General features: G+C 36.7%; 2 protein-coding genes across 7 annotated transcripts; one reads left to right on the top strand and one right to left on the bottom strand.

The window, feature by feature from the left end:
* The first annotated feature begins 990 nt into the window (after positions 1-990).
* LOC147535385 (uncharacterized) lies at positions 991-10,624 on the top strand. The gene is made up of 3 exons (XM_086650189.1): positions 991-3,490; positions 3,584-3,641; positions 8,077-10,624. The coding sequence occupies exons 1-3, from the start codon at positions 996-998 to the stop codon at positions 10,564-10,566; spliced, it is 5,043 nt and encodes a 1,680-aa protein (XP_086506315.1). The 5' UTR covers positions 991-995; the 3' UTR covers positions 10,567-10,624.
* LOC147535386 (mitogen-activated protein kinase kinase kinase YODA-like) lies at positions 4,811-19,898 on the bottom strand. 6 transcript variants are annotated; one of them, XR_015227248.1, is made up of 13 exons: positions 19,338-19,898; positions 17,291-18,072; positions 16,477-17,199; positions 15,598-15,685; positions 15,427-15,489; positions 14,746-14,906; positions 14,587-14,662; positions 14,246-14,305; positions 14,056-14,163; positions 13,670-13,909; positions 13,019-13,110; positions 12,038-12,926; positions 4,811-4,957 (listed from the first exon to the last, which is right to left on the bottom strand). XR_015227248.1 is itself a non-coding variant. In XM_086645640.1 (12 exons), the coding sequence occupies exons 2-12, from the start codon at positions 17,839-17,841 to the stop codon at positions 12,404-12,406; spliced, it is 2,685 nt and encodes an 894-aa protein (XP_086501766.1). In that variant the 5' UTR covers positions 17,842-18,072; positions 19,338-19,833; the 3' UTR covers positions 11,773-12,403. The 6 variants fall into 6 exon arrangements, 2 of the variants coding, with proteins under 2 accessions (XP_086501766.1, XP_086501768.1); XR_015227250.1 differs by having other exon boundaries at positions 17,291-17,953; positions 19,338-19,845; XR_015227249.1 differs by having other exon boundaries at positions 4,811-4,869; positions 11,947-12,926; positions 19,338-19,833.
* Positions 19,899-21,562: the final 1,664 nt, after the last annotated feature.

Below are 21,562 nucleotides of genomic sequence, written 5' to 3' on the forward strand. Positions count from 1 at the left end.
AGCCTAGGCCCTTGATACTCTACCAAGGGACGCGGGATTTTTACGATTAATTTTATCCTTACTTTCAAGATCATATAATGAATCTTTATCCATTAAACAAAACTCATACACATGTTTCAGTGGTCCTTCGTGTATATGTGAAGTCAATACTCAAGTTTTTGGGTGGTCCTTAGTGTATACGTAAAAAAGAATACTCAAGTCTTTATGGGACCCTTATATTCATTATATAGAGTCAATCATCGATGTCTTTAGTAGGCCCTTGTGTCTATTTCAGATAAAAATTCAAATAATTCGACTTGGAATCTAAGAGTAACTCTTTTAGCAAATATTTATATAGTGCTATCTTTTTTTATATAGCACTATCTAGGAATTTAATTGAATTGTCCGGTAACCAAAAATCACAGACTTCTAAATTCTTAAAATTTCCAAGTCTTAATTTATATTGGAACAAAATTCCACCCTATATGAAACTACATATTAGTAGGATTTGCAATTATTACACCCAAACTTCAAACTTAAATCAACTAGAAAAAAATGATTCTTGGATGATAATTTTTTGGGTTATTTCTCAAATGACCCCCTACTTAGTGATCAGCTTCTCGCGTAACCTCTTATTTTATCGAAAATATTCAGATGATCTCATTAACGTTAAAAGCCAGTTAATTGCATGCAACTCTGAATCCCATCCAAGTCTATCATGAAACTAACTGTTGTTGGAGGTAGCATTCAACATCTTTCTCCTCACTTGAATTTGTCTTATAGCATTTTTTCTTAATATGGTCAATATTCTAAGTCAGGCTCATTGAGAGGGTTCCAATCCACAACCTTATCACCTCCATACAATATTGCCTTTGTGTGAAGTCAACTACCAAGTCTTCATTAGTCTTGTCATGACAAAATATGTAAATCGTACAGTCTTTACTCTATGTATTTAAACCCCATGATCAAATGAATGAATGGATCATTGTGCATGTCTTTGTTTAACTAATTAAATCATGGAGCTTATAATTAGATTGATAATGGCTGCTATTTCCTTTCTTGTTGTATTGTTGTGTTCTTCAAACATGATCAAGTTTAGTGATGCTTGCAATCCAAGAGAAAGAGAAGCTCTTTTAAACTTCAAACATAATCTTAATGATTCTTACAGCAATGCACTCTCGTCTTGGGTTGTTGGTACCGATTGTTGCGAATGGAAAGGAGTAATCTGCAAAAACAAAACTAAAGGTGATGTTGTTCAACTTCAACTTGGCGGGTTTTTATTGACTGGGGAACTGAATTCTTCTCTGTTGGAGTTGAAACATTTGTATCACTTAGACTTAAGTTGGAATAATTTCAAACAGATGCCAGCTTTCTTGGGTTCACTTCAGAATTTAGTGTATCTTGATCTACACGATAACTATTTTACTGGCAAAGTTCCTCCTGAGCTAGGTAACCTTTCAAGTCTTTATCATCTTGATTTGAGTGAGAATTTTGAGTTGGAAGGGGAGATACCAATAACCTTGGGAAATCTTTGCAACTTGGAGGTATTATTTTTGTCTTATAATAAGCTTCAAGGAGAGATATTATCAACATTAATTACAAATTCATCTAGATGTTCTGCCAACAAATTGAAATCGTTACACTTGGAAAGTAATCAACTTTCTGGGCGATTACCTGATAAATTGGGAACCTTTCAGAATCTGGAAGAACTGAATCTTGCATATAACTCATTTTCTGGTTCAATTCCCACGTCACTAGGAAGATTGTCATTGTTGAGATTCTTAGATCTTAGCGACAACAAGTTAAATGGGTCTTTGCCAGAAAGTTTCGGGAACCTCTCGAGTTTAGAAGAATTGTTGATCTCAGGTAACATGCTAGAAGGTGATGTAACAGAAGCTCACTTGGCCAATCTTAAGAAACTGGATACGTTAGATATCAGTTCGATGGTTCTAAACTTGAGCCCTAACTGGGTTCCTCCTTTTCAACTTAGATATTTAACCCTAAGGAATTGTTCAATCCAAAATGGATTTCCTAAGTGGTTACAAACGCAAAAAGACCTCGAACACGTGGACATATCGAATAACGGATTATCTGGTTCAGTTCCTAGTTGGTTTTGGAACATGACTTCCCAATTAAGATATTTAAATATATCACACAATCAACTTGAGGGGGACTTATCAAATGTATTATTGGGAAGTAACTCACGGTATGGAGGACGTATTTACTTGAATTCAAACAGATTCACAGGTAACTTACCTGTTATAACTTCTGATTTCATGGAAATTGATCTTTCAAGGAATTCATTTTCAGGACCTATTTCGGTTTTACTATGTAGTCCTCCTGTAGAATATCAGAGTTCCTTAGGCCTTCTTGATCTTTCTGAGAATCTCCTATCTGGAGAACTTCCTGATTGTTGGTTTTACTGGACAAATTTGCGTTTGATAAATTTCCAAAGCAACAACATAATAGGGAAAGTTCCAAGTAGTATGGGCTTTCTTAGTCAACTTAGAATGTTGCATTTACAAAAAAATTCACTTGATGGAGAATTACCTTCCTCATTGCAAAATTGTACCGAGTTGACGGTACTCGATCTTGGTGAGAATAGACTCACAGGTGCAATACCAACATGGATAGGAGAAAGCCTTAAGGATGAACTCAGAGTTCTCCGACTACATTCTAACAAGTTTCATGGTGAAATTCCTCAAGAAATTTGTTACCTTATTAGGCTTCAGATATTGGATTTGGGGCATAACAATCTGTTCGGATCAATCCCAAAATGTTTTAGCAATTTTAGCAGAATGGCTTTAAACAGGTACCCTAATTCTGATGCTTTTACCAATGATACTATACTGAATCCCAAGAACACGGTAGACTTGGTGGTCAAAGGTAAGGTTATGGCTTACGAACAAAGTTTGCTTAAACTTGTTGTTAGTATCGACCTTTCAAATAACAATTTATATGGCGAGATCCCCGAAGAACTTACCTACCTCTTCGAATTGGAAACGTTGAACTTAGCAAATAATAGTTTTGCCGGAGGAATTCCAAAGGGAATTGGTCATTTATACTCACTTGAATCGCTTGATTTATCGAACAACAGATTATGGGGTTCAATTCCTCAAAGCTTGGCGAATTTAACTTTCTTAAGTTACTTGAATTTGTCATATAACAACTTGTTAGGGGAAATTCCTTCGGGCACCCAACTGCAAAGTTTCCCCGAGTTGAGCTATATCGGAAACCACGATCTATGTGGTCGTCCACTCAAGGACTGCAACAAGGATGAACAACAACCTCGAAAACCACCAAATGGTGACGGTGAAGGATCAATGGAGGAAGATGAAGATTGGATTGAGATGAAATGGTTCTATATGGGGCTACCATTCGGATTTGTGGTAGGTTTTTGGTGTTTGTGGAGTGTTTTATTAGTGAACAAGACTTGGAGGTATGCTTATTTTAGGTTTCTGGATGATATAATATACAAACTTTTTACTTGTCTGAAACAGAAGAAGAAATAGTAGTCTTTCGCTTTTGAGTTTATCTTTAATGTAATAATAAACTCTTACTTTTATGTAACTGAACAAGAAGAATTAATGTCAAGTTTATGTAGTACCAAACCAGAGCTCCTTCATGGAGATACTTTAAATACCAAACCCTCGAGAGAAAGCGTATCTAGCCACGATTCAAGAAATTCAAATAAATGAAATCGACGGAATTAGTCCTGAAAGCTTTAGATAGAGCAAGAAAATCATTTGTCATGGATGAGGATTGTATATAGTAGCAAGCAAATACATGCACTAGTGCCGAGAACAAGAAGCAGCTGCATCTCTAAGGCCTAAGCAGATCAGATAAACAGATGTATAAGATCATCAATTTACAGGTAAAAATAAAAAGTAATAGATCTCAATTTCTAATAAAGAAAGAGAGATGAATCTAGTTATAAAGGGAATTAGTTGTGCAATCGAATAGACGAATAAGCAAGGAAGCAACTGACCGCTTTTGAGTTGAGCTCTCCATGCAAAATGTAAGATTTACGTAAGTTCAGTTCCCACAGGATCGATAGAGAAATGAACATTTCAGTAGCCTTCGCCAAGAACAAAACTCCGTACATATAAGCTTGGACCTAAGGTGTGTCTAAAGCAGGGATAATATTGACGATGCTAACACTTCGGGTGTCACTAGTTGTATCAGACTTGAGGACGGTTTTTCTCAGAGGGTGGGGGATTGTGATAGTCCCACATCGCTCGCAAGAATGTCCGGAGCATGGATTATAAGTGAACGCTCAAATAAGCGCCGAGACTTTTTCTGGGCTCGTTTCGGCAAGAACAAAACTTTGTACCTGTGGGCTTCGACCTGAGGTGTCTGAAGCAGGGACAATGTTGATAATTGCTGCAGCTTAGGGTGCCACAGTATAGGTACACTCTGATGCTTTTAACCTAACTCAAATCCAAGACACTCATTGGCAAGTGTTACTAGTGTCTGAGGTCGGAGCAATGGGTTCCATCTTACCAAGCCTCAGAAGCCCAAGCCCCATTATGAAAGCTACATCTAGTAACCAAAAAATGCATTCCGCACCGGTGAAGGAAGTCCAGAATTAGACTACACCACCTCTGGAATTGATATTCCTGATAATCGCATTCTTTTGCACTTACCAAATATAATATGACCCGATCTTTGAACATGTGATTGTAGAGCTTGATTTCCCACATGATAGAAGAGAAAGTATTAACATGGAAATAGTCAGAGAATTAGATTTCAAGTACTGGAGGTTGGCATACAAAAGTCTACAACATCAGCTAAACCTGTTACACCAATATAAATCTAACAACTGTTCACATGCCCGAAAACTCCAGGAAATGCATTCGAAGATTTCGGTCCTTACATCCACTTCCCTACCTTCTGTACAACAATTTCAGAAGAGAAAAGAAAATACAAGAGAAAAATTACAGCTTACTTCGTATTCTTTCTTCATTTGTTATATGACCTATATAAATACTATACAGTTCTTTCTACTACCAAGAATGCTGCTATTTCATTGTTTGAACTGTTCAAATTTCGATACAAGTGAAAGCCTTTTTACCCATCAGAAGATTTCACTTCACCTTCTCCATATATATAAACCTTCAATATCTGCAAATGAGTTGCAGTATAAAGTTGAGCTTACCCCATGGAAGTATCTAATACTCGGGCTATAATCTCAACCAACTCATCTTCACCCACGACTACCAAATATCCAACTTTATTCCATGAACTTCGACTTGAGGTCCTTGTAGTACAAGTTCTATGTTGTTTTATAGTCACAAATGACGTCGAATGGTCTGATTTTGCAGGTCATTTTCTTCTAACAGATCTTCTGCTGGAGAACATGAAAAATACCGCACGAAAAAGTAATGTAGAAGGAAGAATTGTCAATGTTTCATCAAATGGTCACAAGTTTTCATACGGTGAAGGGATTCGATTTGATAAAATCAATGATGAAAAGGAGTAATGTCATGTTTTTTTAAATTTTGTTATTCTCTTCCAACTTCATAGGATATTTATGAGCAAAAATTCTTCTCTCTCTCTCTCTCTCTCTATGTGTTACAGGTATAGTACCATAAGCGCGCATGGCCAATCAAAACTTGCAAATATACTTCATGCCAATGAGCTCGGAAGACGCCTAAAGGTACACACTTAGCTCAATTCAATCTTACACCTTTTTTTGCAAAAAGTTATTCGGGATTTTATGGAGGAACCTGAGACATTGTTCAATTCAATTGAACAGGAAGAAGGCGTGCAAATAACGGCTAATTCACTTCATCCAGGGGCTATACTTACCAATCTTCTTCGGTATCAATGTATCATAGCATTATAAATGGTAAAAGAAAATCGCGTTCTCAAATTTTGTTGCTATGTTAGTGTGAAATATCTTTGAAGCGAGAAAGTTGCCTATAGTTGGTAAATACTAATGCTAGTCATAGTGATGCTCTTATTCAACCGCTTCAACCATTTATGAGTATCGTTTAGCATGTTTATGGATGAGAAGATTTTGTCGTTTATGCATGTATCGTTCTTCTTGCTCCCCGCGTCTTGAAGTGGGTTCGGAAAGAGAATTCTCTCCCTCTGTATCTTCTAATGGTTTTGTCTATTGATGAAGTTCTTTCCTATACAATTGGGAGACTTGTACTTAAAAATGTTCAGCAGGTTAGTATATCGTTATAGAAACCCAAAACCCATCTACCAGATTCTTTGACACACAAGAATAAAATGTTTTTTCGTATTGATTACTTGTAATACTCATAACCCGTTTTATTTCACGCCTCATGTTTGCAGGGGGCATCAACTCAATGCTATGTCGCATTGCATCCAAATGTCAAAGGCGTAAGTGGAAGCTATTTTTCGGATAACAACTTGGACACACCAAACTCAAATGCTCAAGATTCAGAACTGGCTTAGAAACTGTGGGATTTCAGCATGAAGTTGATCAAAACTGATGATTAGATAGTTGTTTACTTGTAATGATTTATCTCAAGAATCAAAACCTTTCACATGACATAAAACATAGTGTGTTTCTTTTGATCGTGTCTATGTAATGTGTACCTTAGATCAAATCATTTGTGTTCTTATTTCCTAAGTGATACTTTTCGGTGTTGTGTTACAAATGGGTGTGGTGAAGGGCGGCTATTTTGTACGATCGAGCTTTTACTGTAGGTGCACGTTGCAGGAAAAGATAACAGTGGTCCGGTGGCGGCATATTGTTAGGTGGTGTTTTTGTCCCTGTTTAGGTCTGACTTGTCTGAATATGAATTGTCGAACTGTTATGAACTCAAAATAGCCATTAGCACCTCACGATTCAGACAGAAACAAACATTCGCAAATCTGCTCTTTTTGTGCGTAGACAGCTTTCTATTCATCCAAAGGTTTCATAATTGGACATTGAACCGATTCATATGTGAGTATTGCTGGCCTATTGGGTGTTGCAAAGATGGTAACGGTATATGTCCCACATCGCTCGCGAGTGCTTGGAGCCTAGTCTAAGGTGAACGCTCAAGCCTAGTAAGTGTTGAAGTTCTATGGTTGGGCTTCGACTCTGTACAATTACTAAATTTGAGCTCACACATATAGCCTAGGCCCTTGATACTCTACCAAGGGACGCGGGATTTTTACGATTAATTTTATCCTTACTTTCAAGATCATATAATGAATCTTTATCCATTAAACAAAACTCATACACATGTTTCAGTGGTCCTTCGTGTATATGTGAAGTCAATACTCAAGTTTTTGGGTGGTCCTTAGTGTATACGTAAAAAAGAATACTCAAGTCTTTATGGGACCCTTATATTTATTATATAGAGTCGATCATCGAAGTCTTTAGTAGGCCCTTGTGTCTATTTCAGATAAAAATTCAAATAATTCGACTTGGAATCTAAGAGTAACTCTTTTAGCAAATATTTATATAGTGCTATCTTTTTTTATATAGCACTATCTAGGAATTTAATTGAATTGTCCGGTAACCAAAAATCACAGACTTCTAAATTCTTAAAATTTCCAAGTCTTAATTTATATTGGAACAAAAATCCACCCTATATGAAACTACATATTAGTAGGATTTGCAATTATTACACCCAAACTTCAAACTTAAATCAACTAGAAAAAAATGATTCTTGGATGATAATTTTTTGGGTTATTTCTCAAATGACCCCCTACTTAGTGATCAGCTTCTCGCGTAACCTCTTATTTTATCGAAAATATTCAGATGATCTCATTAACGTTAAAAGCCAGTTAATTGCATGCAACTCTGAATCCCATCCAAGTCTATCATGAAACTAACTGTTGTTGGAGGTAGCATTCAACATCTTTCTCCTCACTTGAATTTGTCTTATAGCATTTTTTCTTAATATGGTCAATATTCTAAGTCAGGCTCATTGAGAGGGTTCCAATCCACAACCTTATCACCTCCATACAATATTGCCTTTGTGTGAAGTCAACTACCAAGTCTTCATTAGTCTTGTCATGACAAAATATGTAAATGGTACAGTCTTTACTCTATGTATTTAAACCCCATGATCAAATGAATGAATGGATCATTGTGCATGTCTTTGTTTAACTAATTAAATCATGGAGCTTATAATTAGATTGATAATGGCTGCTATTTCCTTTCTTGTTGTATTGTTGTGTTCTTCAAACATGATCAAGTTTAGTGATGCTTGCAATCCAAGAGAAAGAGAAGCTCTTTTAAACTTCAAACATAATCTTAATGATTCTTACAGCAATGCACTCTCGTCTTGGGTTGTTGGTACCGATTGTTGCGAATGGAAAGGAGTAATCTGCAAAAACAAAACTAAAGGTGATGTTGTTCAACTTCAACTTGGCGGGTTTTTATTGACTGGGGAACTGAATTCTTCTCTGTTGGAGTTGAAACATTTGTATCACTTAGACTTAAGTTGGAATAATTTCAAACAGATGCCAGCTTTCTTGGGTTCACTTCAGAATTTAGTGTATCTTGATCTACACGATAACTATTTTACTGGCAAAGTTCCTCCTGAGCTAGGTAACCTTTCAAGTCTTTATCATCTTGATTTGAGTGAGAATTTTGAGTTGGAAGGGGAGATACCAATAACCTTGGGAAATCTTTGCAACTTGGAGGTATTATTATTGGATTATAATAAGCTTCAAGGAGAGATATTATCAACATTATTTACAAATTCATCTAGATGTTCTGCCAACAAATTGAAATCGTTACACTTGGAAGGTAATCAACTTTCTGGGCGATTACCTGATGAATTGGGAACCTTTCAGAATCTGGAAGAACTGAATCTTGCATATAACTCATTTTCTGGTTCAATTCCTACGTCACTAGGAAGATTGTCATTGTTGAATTTCTTAGATCTTGACCATAACAAGTTAAATGGGTCTTTGCCAGAAAGTTTCGGGAACCTCTCGAGTTTAGAAGAATTGCTGATCTCAGGTAACATGCTAGAAGGTGATGTAACAGAAGCTCACTTGGCCAATCTTAAGAAACTGGATACGTTAGATATCAGTTCGATGGTTCTAAACTTGAGCCCTAACTGGGTTCCTCCTTTTCAACTTAGATATTTAACCCTAAGGAATTGTTCAATCCAAAATGGATTTCCTAAGTGGTTACAAACTCAAAAAGACCTCGAACACGTGGACATATCGAATAACGGATTATCTGGTTCAGTTCCTAGTTGGTTTTGGAACATGACTGCACAAATGACATATTTAAATATATCACACAATCAACTTGAGGGGGACTTATCAAATGTATTATTGGGAAGTAGCTCATGGTATGGAGGACGTATTTACTTGAATTCAAACAGATTCACAGGTAACTTACCTCTTATATCTTCTAATGTCCGCGCACTTGATCTTTCAAGGAATTCATTTTCAGGACCTATTTCGGTTTTACTATGTAGTCCTCCTGTAGAATATCAGAGTTCCTTAGGCCTTCTTGATCTTTCTGAGAATCTCCTATCTGGAGAACTTCCTGATTGTTGGTTTTACTGGACAAATTTGCGTTTGATAAGTTTCCAAAGCAACAACATAATAGGGAAAGTTCCAAGTAGTATGGGCTTTCTTAGTCAACTTAGAATGTTGCATTTACAAAAAAATTCACTTGATGGAGAATTACCTTCCTCATTGCAAAATTGTACCGAGTTGAGGGTAATGGATCTTGGTGAGAATAGACTCACAGGTGCAATACCAACATGGATAGGAGAAAGCCTTAAGGATGAACTCAGAGTTCTCCGACTACATTCTAACAAGTTTCATGGTGAAATTCCTCAAGAAATTTGTTACCTTATTTGGCTTCAGATATTGGATTTGGGGCATAACAATCTGTTTGGATCAATCCCAAAATGTTTTAGCAATTTTAGCAGAATGGCTTTAAACAGGTACCCTAATTCTGATTTCTTTACCAATGATACTATACCGAATCCCAAGTACACGGTAGACTTGGTGGTCAAAGGTAAGGAAATGGCATATGTAGAAAGTTTGCTTACACTTGTAGCTGGTATCGACCTTTCAAGTAACAATTTATATGGCGAGATCCCCGAAGAACTAACCTATCTGTTCGGACTGCAAACATTGAACTTAGCAAATAATAGTTTTGCCGGAGGAATTCCAAAGGGAATTGGTCATTTATACTCACTTGAATCGCTTGATTTATCGAACAACAGATTATGGGGTTCAATTCCTCAAAGCTTGGCGAATTTAACTTTCTTAAGTTACTTGAATTTGTCATATAACAACTTGTTAGGGGAAATTCCTTCGGGCACCCAACTGCAAAGTTTCCCCGAGTTGAGCTATATCGGAAACCACGATCTATGTGGTCGTCCACTCAAGGACTGCAACAAGGATGAACAACAACCTCGAAAACCACCAAATGGTGACGGTGAAGGATCAATGGAGGAAGATGAAGATTGGATTGAGATGAAATGGTTCTATATGGGGCTACCATTCGGATTTGTGGTAGGTTTTTGGTGTTTGTGGAGTGTTTTATTAGTGAACAAGACTTGGAGGTATGCTTATTTTAGGTTTCTGGATGATATAATATACAAACTTTTTACTTGTCTGAAACAGAAGAAGAAATAGTAGTCTTTCGCTTTTGAGTTTATCTTTAATGTAATAATAAACTCTTACTTTTATGTAACTGAACAAGAAGAATTAATGTCAAGTTTATGTAGTACCAAACCAGAGCTCCTTCATGGAGATACTTTAAATACCAAACCCTCGAGAGAAAGCGTATCTAGCCACGATTCAAGAAATTCAAATAAATGAAATCGACGGAATTAGTCCTGAAAGCTTTAGATAGAGCAAGAAAATCATTTGTCATGGATGAGGATTGTATATAGTAGCAAGCAAATACATGCACTAGTGCCGAGAACAAGAAGCAGCTGCATCTCTAAGGCCTAAGCAGATCAGATAAACAGATGTATAAGATCATCAATTTACAGGTAAAAATAAAAAGTAATAGATCTCAATTTCTAATAAAGAAAGAGAGATGAATCTAGTTATAAAGGGAATTAGTTGTGCAATCGAATAGACGAATAAGCAAGGAAGCAACTGACCGCTTTTGAGTTGAGCTCTCCATGCAAAATGTAAGATTTACGTAAGTTCAGTTCCCACAGGATCGATAGAGAAATGAACATTTCAGTAGCCTTCGCCAAGAACAAAACTCCGTACATATAAGCTTGGACCTAAGGTGTGTCTAAAGCAGGGATAATATTGACGATGCTAACACTTCGGGTGTCACTAGTTGTATCAGACTTGAGGACGGTTTTTCTCAGAGGGTGGGGGATTGTGATAGTCCCACATCGCTCGCAAGAATGTCCGGAGCATGGATTATAAGTGAACGCTCAAATAAGCGCCGAGACTTTTTCTGGGCTCGTTTCAGCAAGAACAAAACTTTGTACCTGTGGGCTTCGACCTGAGGTGTCTGAAGTGGGGACAATGTTGATAATTGCTACAACTTAGGGTGCCACAGTATAGGTACACTCGATGCTTTTAACCTAACTCAAATCCAAGACACTCATTGGCAAGTGTTACTAGTGTCTGAGGTCGGAGCAATGGGTTCCATCTTACCAAGCCTCAGAAGCCCAAGCCCCATTATGAAAGCTACATCTAGTAACCAAAAAATGCATTCCGCACCGGTGAAGGAAGTCCAGAATTAGACTACACCACCTCTGGAATTGATATTCCTGATAATCGCATTCTTTTGCACGTACCAAATATAATATGACCCGATCTTTGAACATGTGATTGTAGAGCTTGATTTCCCACATGATAGAAGAGAAAGTATTAACATGGAAATAATCAGAGAATTAGATTTCATGTACTGGAGGTTGGCATACAAAAGTCTACAACATCAGCTAAACCTGTTACACCAATATAAATCTAACAACTGTTAACATGCCCTAAAACTCCCAGAACTGCATAGTCGAAGATCTCAGTCCTTTACATCCAGTTCCCTACCTTCTTCTGTACAACAATTTCAGAAGAGAAAAGAAAATACAAGAGAAAAATTACAGCTTACTTCATATTCTTTCTTCATTTGTTATATGACCTATATAAATACTATACAGTTCTTTCTACTACCAAGAATGCTGCTATTTCATTGTTTGAACTGTTCAAATTTCGATACAAGTGAAAGCCGTTTTACCCATCAGAAGATTCCACTTCACCTTCTCGATATATATATATATAAACCTTCAATATTTGCAAATGAGTTGCAGTATAAAGTTGAGCTTACCCCATGGAAGTATCTAATACTCGGGCTATAATCTCAACCAACTCATCTTCACCCACGACTACCAAATATCCAACTTTATTCCATGAACTTCGACTTGAGGTCCTTGTAGTACAAGTTCTATGTTGTTTTATAGTCACAAATGACGTCGAATGGTCTGATTTTTCGACCAAGAAGTTAGATTCAGTTGGTTCGGCCGACTGAAGAACCAGGACTTGGGTTAAGCGAGGGATTCGACTTAACATGATCTCTCAAGAGTTGCTGAGACACCCGCTCGGCCAATACTGACTGTCCATCGTATAGTTCCCTGGAGTCGCCATGAACAGGTCTCCCAAATGACTTCGCAAGAACATCAGTTTCGGATGGCATTAGTTCCCGGAAAACATGAGGACTGGATTGCATACCTCGAAAGAGATCGGGCTTCCGTTCATGATAAACTGATTCATTAACGTAGAGATTGTTATTTTGCGTCTTGGAAATGCTGCTTCCAAAGCCTTCAAGAGAATAGGGTGATTGCTTCGTGTGTTGATATGGTATGGCACCGTTGCCACCAGTTAGAGGCGTAGACGGGCTAGAAGTTGTTCTTGGGCTGGATATTGGAGAAGGAGACATCCTTCCGTTCATATGCTGAGGTGATCTTGAACGTAGAAGAGGACTTCCAATTGGAGAGACTGGACATGATATGTATTTATGAATTTGGGTATCACTGGAGAAGGTGGAGGGAAAATCAGAGGATATTCAGTTAAGTTACTAGTTTTTGATATTTAAGAATAGATAAGAACATAAACCAATTCTGACCTTAACGCTCCACCAATTCTTCCTCCTCTATAATGATACAGTGACAATCCTTCAGAGTCCAACGCCGAAAGATTTCTAGTATGTGCAACACCCTGAAACACAACGAGCAACCCACACAAACATTTAATCGCAGATTAACACAAAAGTGAACAATATATGAATAACCACGTTCTCCATACATGATAAAACAAAAGATGACTCCCACCTTATGGCACACATGATCTAAACTTACACAGGCCTCACAAGTCATGACTATATTTTATTTTGACGTCTCCCTCATAGATCAAATACATATTTTAAGAAACAAACATCTTGGTCAAAGTCTCAAAGACACTGTCAATATTTTGTTACGTTTGGGCTCGCTATGCAAACCTGTGCAAATTATGTGAACCTTACATAGGGAGCTAAAGCCTAAAAGATAGAGGTCATATTGTGTAAAAAAACGGTCTAGGGAGTTTTGGCCGTTTTTCCTTCAAAATAAAAGGTAGGAGGAATCACAGTTTTTAAATTACAGTCTAAATAAATCACTGAGATGTTCGATGTTTGTACTTTCCTACAAGAAACTACAAGCTAAGGGATACAAACATATCTCATAAATTGCAGAACTGAAGTATTAAAAGATAGATGATCAACTAAGGGCAGTATTCAAACCATAGATCTCATGCCATTTGTAACTCCAGGAGATGGTTCTGAAGGCTCGGAACCTGGAGTAGATCTTTCCAGTGGAGCAGCATTTTTCACAAAAGGGTGCTGTAAAAGCTGAGCAGCTGTGGGGCGATGAAGTGGATTTCGTTGCAGACACTGCTTCACAAAATCCTTGCCATCATCTGAGAGATTATCGGGAATTGCTGGAAGTTCCTTACTGTTCCCTATTTTAAACATCGCAGGGACCTTTGGACACAAAAAACAAACATCAATACGTAGATAAAGTAGAAGGTCGAGCAAGGTAAGATTTATAAGTCGAGTTATTATCAGTAATAAAAGAAAGAAAACTATTTTCTATGCAACATAAGGGTTCGGATGTTAAAGTCACTGACCCCTTCATATTGGCTCCAAGGTGGTTTGCCTGTCGCCATCTCCAAAACAGTGCATCCAAGACTCCATATATCAACAGCAAGATTACAACCACTAGAGTTCTTTATAACCTGAATTAATGACGCAGTCGCACGTGTTACTCAAACGTACAATCAGAATTCGAATTTGAGGATATGATGGAGAAACACTAACCTCGGGTGCCATCCAGTAGGGGCTTCCCTTGAAAGATAATGGACATGACTGCCCAGTAATCTGCAGCATCAATCAAAAAGACGAGTTAAAGAGTAATCAACTTTAACATGCAACAGAACTAGAAGCAAAGTAGTAAGAATATAACAGGTTATATTTTATATATAAAACGGAGTGCTAAAAACTTCCTGGTAAATGATAATGAAGAATATCTTCCAAATTTTACAAGATGATGACAAACAGATTCGTATCATTTGCTAAAGCAGAACCGCTATGAACAAACTTCAGAAAGTTCTAAGTTATATTTATAAGAGAAAAAATGAAACCAGATGTGAAGCACTTACATGCTTTGCCATCCCAAAATCTGCTAGTTTGACACGCCCGTTGGGGTCAACTAGTATATTTGCTCCTTTAATGTCCCTGGACATGATAAATTGTATTATTGAGATGAATATGGAATAAAATCGATTACTTTTTGACATTAGCAAAGCAACTATACCCACCTATGCACAGTATTCTTAGCATGTAAATATGCAAGGCCTGAAAGGATTTGTTGAGTATAACTACGAATTGCATTTTCACCAAACTGCCCATAATCTTGAAGAAGCTTATAGATTGAACCACCAGATACATACTCCAAGTATATATACATTTTATCATCAACCTATATAAGAAAAATGTTCGAGCATCAGGATAACCCAAAAGACGATGCTCCATGAGAAGGCAAAAAGCAACACCACCAAAAGTACATCTTGCCATTTATTGACCCAATAATAGAAAAACTACTTAAATTCCCGAAATTTCTAAGAAATTAGCCGTTAATGATAAAACTTAACTGTAGAAATTGATATTCAATTTCGTACCAAAACAATCGCAATTAAATGTTGGCTATTACAAAATTAGTATTAGCAAGAGAAATTTAAGAAAAGACCTACTCAAACTAAGAAATGGCAACAAGTAGACGTTAGAGGATTTTCCAACGTCATACCAAAAGGGTTGCAAAAAATGTTGGGTATTCAACCAAACAAACAACAAATATTTGAATTTTTAACCAAACAAAATATAACTTGTCTTTTTAACTTAAGAAAACTTAAAATTGGGTCTTCGATCCATCTGTTCAAGAAATTGCACCAAAATGAACCACGAAGAACATAAGAATCACCAAAAATAAACCCAACACATACCGTCTCTGTCCCATAGTACTGCACAATATTCTGATGCCACAAACGACTCAGTAGAGCAATTTCCTATAAGAATAGATTCAAAAGAGTAAGAGTTTGTATCAGAATAAAATGAGTACAAATGCACATTTTTACAGAATTAGCGTCCACACAACCTGCTAAGAAAAAACTTACTTGCCCAAGCTGCTTGGCACTTTCCTTTGACTTTGCATCATCAGAAAATAGGGTAACCTCTTTCATTGCACACATTTCCCCACTTTCGCTGTAACCAAATTAGCATGAAGTAAGACCCTAAGAAATTAAGAAAGTAAACCAACTACAAGAATACAACGAAAAGGCTTGCACATTGACAGCACAGAGGTAAAAGTAGTACCGTTTAGACTTAAAAAGTAACACATGAAGCAGAAGAAGTTTAAGAATTTAGATAGCAACCAGTTAGTTACCTGAGTTGCAATTCTATAATGCAGCTCAAAAACAGTAATACTAATGAGTCTCAGACATTGTGGTCTGGTTTTCTATTTTGGGATCAAGACCTTTATTTTGTACCTTTTGCCAATTAATACATTCCTTCGTATCTTCAAAAATAAAGTGAAAAACATATAATCACTCTAACAATAACAATGACCATAGAATACATAAAAATGAACTCTCCCACATTTTAAAAATGATTTCCATTCCAGAGAAGGGTGGACTCTTGTGGAAGCTTATTTTCCTTGCTATATTGTCAGCACTAAGGAAGGTAGGAAGATGGTGACCTTTAGAGATGGCATACGATTTACTCACTCTTTATATTCTTTGGTGCAAAAAGAAGCATTGGATGCATAATATACCCTACAGGAGTTTTACTTTAAATTAGGAGGCGATTCTAGTAAGTGTTTTCTGTTAGGGTCATTTCCTTGCTTTATGGGATTTCGTGTATGTGTATATATTTATATTGATAAAATAGTCCATGATTCTTTCTTCTGTTAAATTAGATAATATTAATAATAATAATAATAATAATATAATAATAATAATAATAACAATAATGGTTTTCTAAACTGACAAGCTCACCTGTTGAAGCCAACATAAACATGTCCAAATGTGCCTCTTCCTAGAAGCTTCCCCTTTTTCCAGCGTGAACCAGGGGTTGTTGGACTCTCTGCCCTCCCAGGACTTCGTGGAAGAGAAGGTGTTGGTGCTGAATTTGATGGAGAAAAAGGAGATGAATTAGAAGGGGGAAGTGGCAAACGGTGGCTCTGTTGTCGCCCCTCATCAGGCCAGCTTGCCAAAGCCTCTGAAGTGGCTCCAGCAGCACGCGGATGCAGAGGAGTAACGGCACCACTATGAATTCGAGAACTTGGTCCAGGACTCGTCATCCGAGGGCTAGGAATGGGGGAACACTCAGGGCTACCCCTGCTGTGCAGCCAAAATAATTGTCCCATGGCATCTCCTCCCATCGAATTATGTCCCGAATTATGACCAGAACCTGGACTTGAGCAGTGGCCTGATCCAAGAAGAGAAATGTCGTAAGGTTTGCCTGCCCAAAAAGCAGCAGAATTAGCGATTTGTTCATTTCTCCTAGGACTTCTGGAAGGACTTGACATCGAACTACCAGGGGCACTTGCAAAAGCACCATGTGGAGGAATTTGTAATGTGGGGGCGTAATTGCTCAAGGGGCCCCGTCTAGGCGATGTGGAAAGAGTTTGATGATTGAAGACTAAATTAGCTGGCTTTAACGACTCTCTTGACTTCTTTCCAGTGATAATAGGAGGTTGATCCTTGTTCAATATGCTTCTGCGGGAAGATATAATTGTTAGAAAGAAAAAATGGTAAATACATCACACATGCACTCAATGAACAGTAGCCTGTCAAAATGCAATCTCACCTTGAAGGGCTATTTGCAACAGTTTTATTCCCACTATCAAAGTCAGTTGCCTGTGGGCTCAGAAGACGCGAGTCCGACGGATCATCACTATCTATGGAGATAGAACTAGAAACTGAAGCACTGGGCAAATCTCTGTCGACCTCTGTAGCATCGGGCCTGCTTGAAATACAACTGGGCCTTGAGAAAGACAAAAATGATGAGTGTTTGGAAGTTTTTTCACAACCAGGTCTTGTACTAAGCCCAGAATCAGTACGGCCTACAATCGCCAAGGGCAGACCAGGAAGTGGAAGCGGCCGGGCTTCGTTCCTGTCAGCAAAACTTTGACAACGTGATACTCGTTTGGAAGGTGACGGTGACCTTGACGGAACTCGAGATCGAGATCCTTTTTCTGAAATGATTTCACTGTTGCGTCTTCGGGACCCTCCTGATCTAACACTGCCTTTTTCATCAGATGGAGTTTTGAATTTTCTATGCAACGTATCAATGAAACTCTCCTTGTGTGTTTTCTTCTTTATTTCTTTGGATGAAGATCTGCCCCACCAGGAAGGCATGGTTGACTAAGAACAAAGTTTTCGATGTACTTACAGAGTCCCTATGCTCCTGAACAACACTGATCTTTTTCTTTAAATTCTTAGGACAGCCACTGCATCCTTATCCAAAAATCTTCAGAACCAAAGAAGATCCGTTTGTCAAAATCCAATATTTACTTTCTCAGTAATAAATAGATGTCTGTAACATTGGATAGAAGGGCTACCACCCAAAAGGAATGTTACCATAAGAACCTAAACAAAGGAGTAGACTCATTAGCTTTACATTAGAACCAAAATGTTCTACACATGAGCTTAATGCTACTTTTCTTTTGAAACATTAAACAAGGAACTGATATTAAATTGCAGCTAAATAGAACATTAATGACAAAAAATTCTAACACTTGGTTAAAATGATGATTAAGAAATGTAACGGTTAAAGTTGTCTGCTTCATCTTAGTAATTTCCATAATACGGACAAGGTCAACCATATCAGCATGCTTCACAACTGTGGCAAATGATTTTAAACCACGGGGGCTAACAAAATGTATATCCTAATAGATAATAACGTGGAAGTTATAACCTAACTAAGTAAGGTCAAAACCTTGAGGTGGGGTGCCCACCCACTCCACAAAGTGCACATGTTAAAAGAAATAAATCCACACCTTCAATGCAAGATACTGAACCATCATTTGAAAACTGAAGTATCCGAAGAGGTAAGGACTTCCATTTTGTACTTGAATGAACACCTAAAGAAGCCGCTTACTTCTTTTGGTTACAAGGAACGGGATTTTGAAGACAAACAATAAATTTCGGTTAAAACCAAACCCAATTAGAGATCCCTCATCTAAACATTATATGATGTGCTCCATTAACTCGTTTCTCCTATGAAGGAAAACTAATAATATTCAACGACACGTGTTCAAAAAATGGTTGTTTTCCCATTCCGTGATATCAAGTATCAAGTACTCATTTTCCCATGTGAATCTCTTTCCTTCAATACCCAATACATTCTTTTAAAGAAATATACTCAACCGAACACACCGGACTTTTACCCCATTCTATTTGAAGCATAACAGCGTACTACTACTACTCCATCCAAAGAATCGTCACTCAATCAATTCCCTTCTTAATCGAAAACTCAAAACCTTCTCACATCACATATCTACAAGTTCCAACACAATCGCATTTTACATTCTCAATATTGTTTGCATGGTGTACAAAGTATTGTCCCACATCACTCACACAAAAATAGAAATAGAAAATGTGATCTTGCAATACTTATCAACCTCAGCTTTACCCTTCTACTTTCAAAGTACATAATTTCCATAAAAACATCATTACCCTAGTTCCTAATTTTCCTTTCATATACAAGCTTGATATCCTTTCAGATTTTTCTCCATTACAGATCTACTAATTCAACTAAAAATTCAAGCAATACTGCCTGATTAACAATAATAAGAAATTTACAGATTAGAAAATGAGCTAAAAACTCAAAATTTTAAGTTCATTATACATACCTAGAACAACAGAGAGCAAGAACCTCCACAAAATTGTAAATTTCTTTAAATTTGAAGTTCTAATTAAAGCATAACAATGATTAGAAGAGCAAATAACTTCTCCAAAATCGAAGTTATCTACTTAAACCACGAACAAGTTGTAAGAATCAACACTATAAATCTCTTTAATCTTCTCATTTTGGGGGGTTTCAATCGAGCTCTCTAAAAGAGCAAAATGAAACCCTAGGAAACTTATGGTGATAGAAGAAAAGGGGAAGAAATTGAGTAAACGAGATGGACTGTAGAATGAAGAGAATTTAGTAAGTTAGAGAGAGAGGGAGAGAGAGGGAGAGAGAGAGAGAGAGAGAGAGAGAGAGAGAGAGAGAAGGCTGCTGAGAAGTAGAGAGAGAAAGGGATCGAAGAAATTTCAAGAGAAAGAGAGTCTCGACTAAGTCTGAACTGCCAGGAAATGGAGTCGTTCGAAGAGTGTTATTTTTTAATTTTCCTTTTTTTTTTCTTTTGAGAAATTTTTAATTTATTATTACACACACGTACTAAATTAGACAAAAAAATCTTGTATTACTAGACAAAAGTGAAAATCAATCGTTTATTGATTTGTGTTAATAAAAGATAGATAAAATTAATGTATAAACGAAAATATCTATTTGTTCAACTAATATCTCAGTAGTCCTTGCGGCAGGGTGACTGGCCGACAAGATTTGTTCAACCAATAGTATTTCAGGCTCCACAAGATATTAAAATGGTCATACCACAAATATTTTTGTTTGTCTGTAATGTTATATTACCTACTTATTTTTGCATGTGACAATGAGTATTTAAGAAAAAATGATGCTTCACACTCTATAGAATGGTCTTACCACAAAACATTTTATCTGCGCTATGTTTTTCTGCATTTACTTATTTTTGTTAGGATAGAAAGTGTTTTAGACTCCATAGGGTGACCATACAACAAATATTTTACTTTTGTGTTCATTTTTCTTACGTTTACTTTACACTTTTTTATAAAAATTCTCACACTGGGATTGTTGCTTGCACGGATTAGAGAAAATGTATTCAACAAGCTATTAAGTTTAATTTATGTTCTTAAAATCATATTCTTTTTCAAAAAGATCTTACAAAAATAGTTCGATAACACAAGAAAATTGAGGTCGACTTCTTATAATTTTTTTTTTTTTTTTTGTTGAAAGGACTTCTTACAATTTTAATGTCTTGTCATTGACTTAAAAGAAGTGTTTTTTTTAAAAGAAATAATACTTCCATTTATATTTAGAATGGAAGCAAGATGAGTGTAAAGGAGTGTAAGAAAAGTGATGCGGTGCATTGACTAGAGTAGACAGCCTTAGGTTGAGTTGGACTGTCTTTTTTTTTTTTTTTTTGTTGGACTGTTGTTCAAGTAAAAGACTTGTTTTCTGTAAAATTTCAGAGCAATTCCCTGGAATCTTGCTTTTTCTTGTCTCAGTTGATAATTTTTTTTCTAAACTTAGACCTCAAGCTAGTCAATGTGTTGGTGTTGTATGTGGTACTATTATGTTTCAATTTTTATTGACCATTACTAATGATTTCCATGGCCTATGCATTCTATCCATACATATGACTCTGTGAGCATATTGGACTATCCACTTTTTTTTTTTTTTTTTTTGTGAAGGAGTAGGACTACCAACTTTGTCGTATCAAATAACTTATTAAATTATCTTATGTCGTTTTGGCTCACTAGTTGTCCTTTTCCATAAAATATTTTATGGTTGTTTTAATTGAGTCACACGAAAAATGTAATTGGTTAACTGATGAAAAGATGGAATTTGATCACGAATAAGTCTATAGACATTTTTAGGTTTTATACTTTTATGCACCAATTTCTTTTATTCCTCCCTACTCTAACGTGTTCTTTTTGTAAGATCGATTACGATCTACGTTAATCGCAACAAGGCATAGATAATGAAAGAAGCCTAAAGTTTAACATCTTGAAAGAGGCATGAAGCCCGACAAATTTATTACATTATCTATACCTTTAATAACCAAATTCAGTAACTACGGGTTCCACCACTTCTGAAGATTGAACCCCAGACCTCTATGATTTTGGAGGTTATGGCAACCAAGTGTTGACCCTCTTCCCAAATTATACCACCAACAATACCATCACCATTTTACTCTCATTTTTCTTCTTTACGGAAGTTTTAAAAGCGCTTCCTAAAAGTTTAAAAGGCGCCTATCTCAAGGATCTGATA

This window comes from Eschscholzia californica, unplaced genomic scaffold (assembly GCF_041429995.1).
Source record: "Eschscholzia californica isolate CP2 unplaced genomic scaffold, dmEscCali1.0.p SCAF_6, whole genome shotgun sequence".
In the NCBI taxonomy this organism is placed as follows: Eukaryota; Viridiplantae; Streptophyta; class Magnoliopsida; order Ranunculales; family Papaveraceae; genus Eschscholzia; species Eschscholzia californica.

What these genes read in the sequence shown, in the direction of transcription:
- LOC147535385 (XM_086650189.1), top strand. Translation starts at nt 996, where the DNA reads ATGGAGCTTATAATTAGATTGATAATGGCTGCTATTTCCTTTCTTGTT. An exon ending in CTGAAACAGAAGAAGAAATA is followed by an intron (nt 3,491 to 3,583) that starts GTAGTCTTTCGC and finishes AAGTTTATGTAG; the next exon opens with TACCAAACCAGAGCTCCTTC. An exon ending in CCAAACCCTCGAGAGAAAGC is followed by an intron (nt 3,642 to 8,076) that starts GTATCTAGCCAC and finishes TAAATCATGGAG; the next exon opens with CTTATAATTAGATTGATAAT.
- LOC147535386 (XM_086645640.1), bottom strand. Translation starts at nt 17,841, where the DNA reads ATGCCTTCCTGGTGGGGCAGATCTTCATCCAAAGAAATAAAGAAGAAA. An exon ending in GTGCCAAGCAGCTTGGGCAA is followed by an intron (nt 15,490 to 15,597) that starts GTAAGTTTTTTC and finishes CTATTCTTATAG; the next exon opens with GAAATTGCTCTACTGAGTCG. An exon ending in CAAATGGCATGAGATCTATG is followed by an intron (nt 13,111 to 13,669) that starts GTTTGAATACTG and finishes GTTGTGTTTCAG; the next exon opens with GGTGTTGCACATACTAGAAA.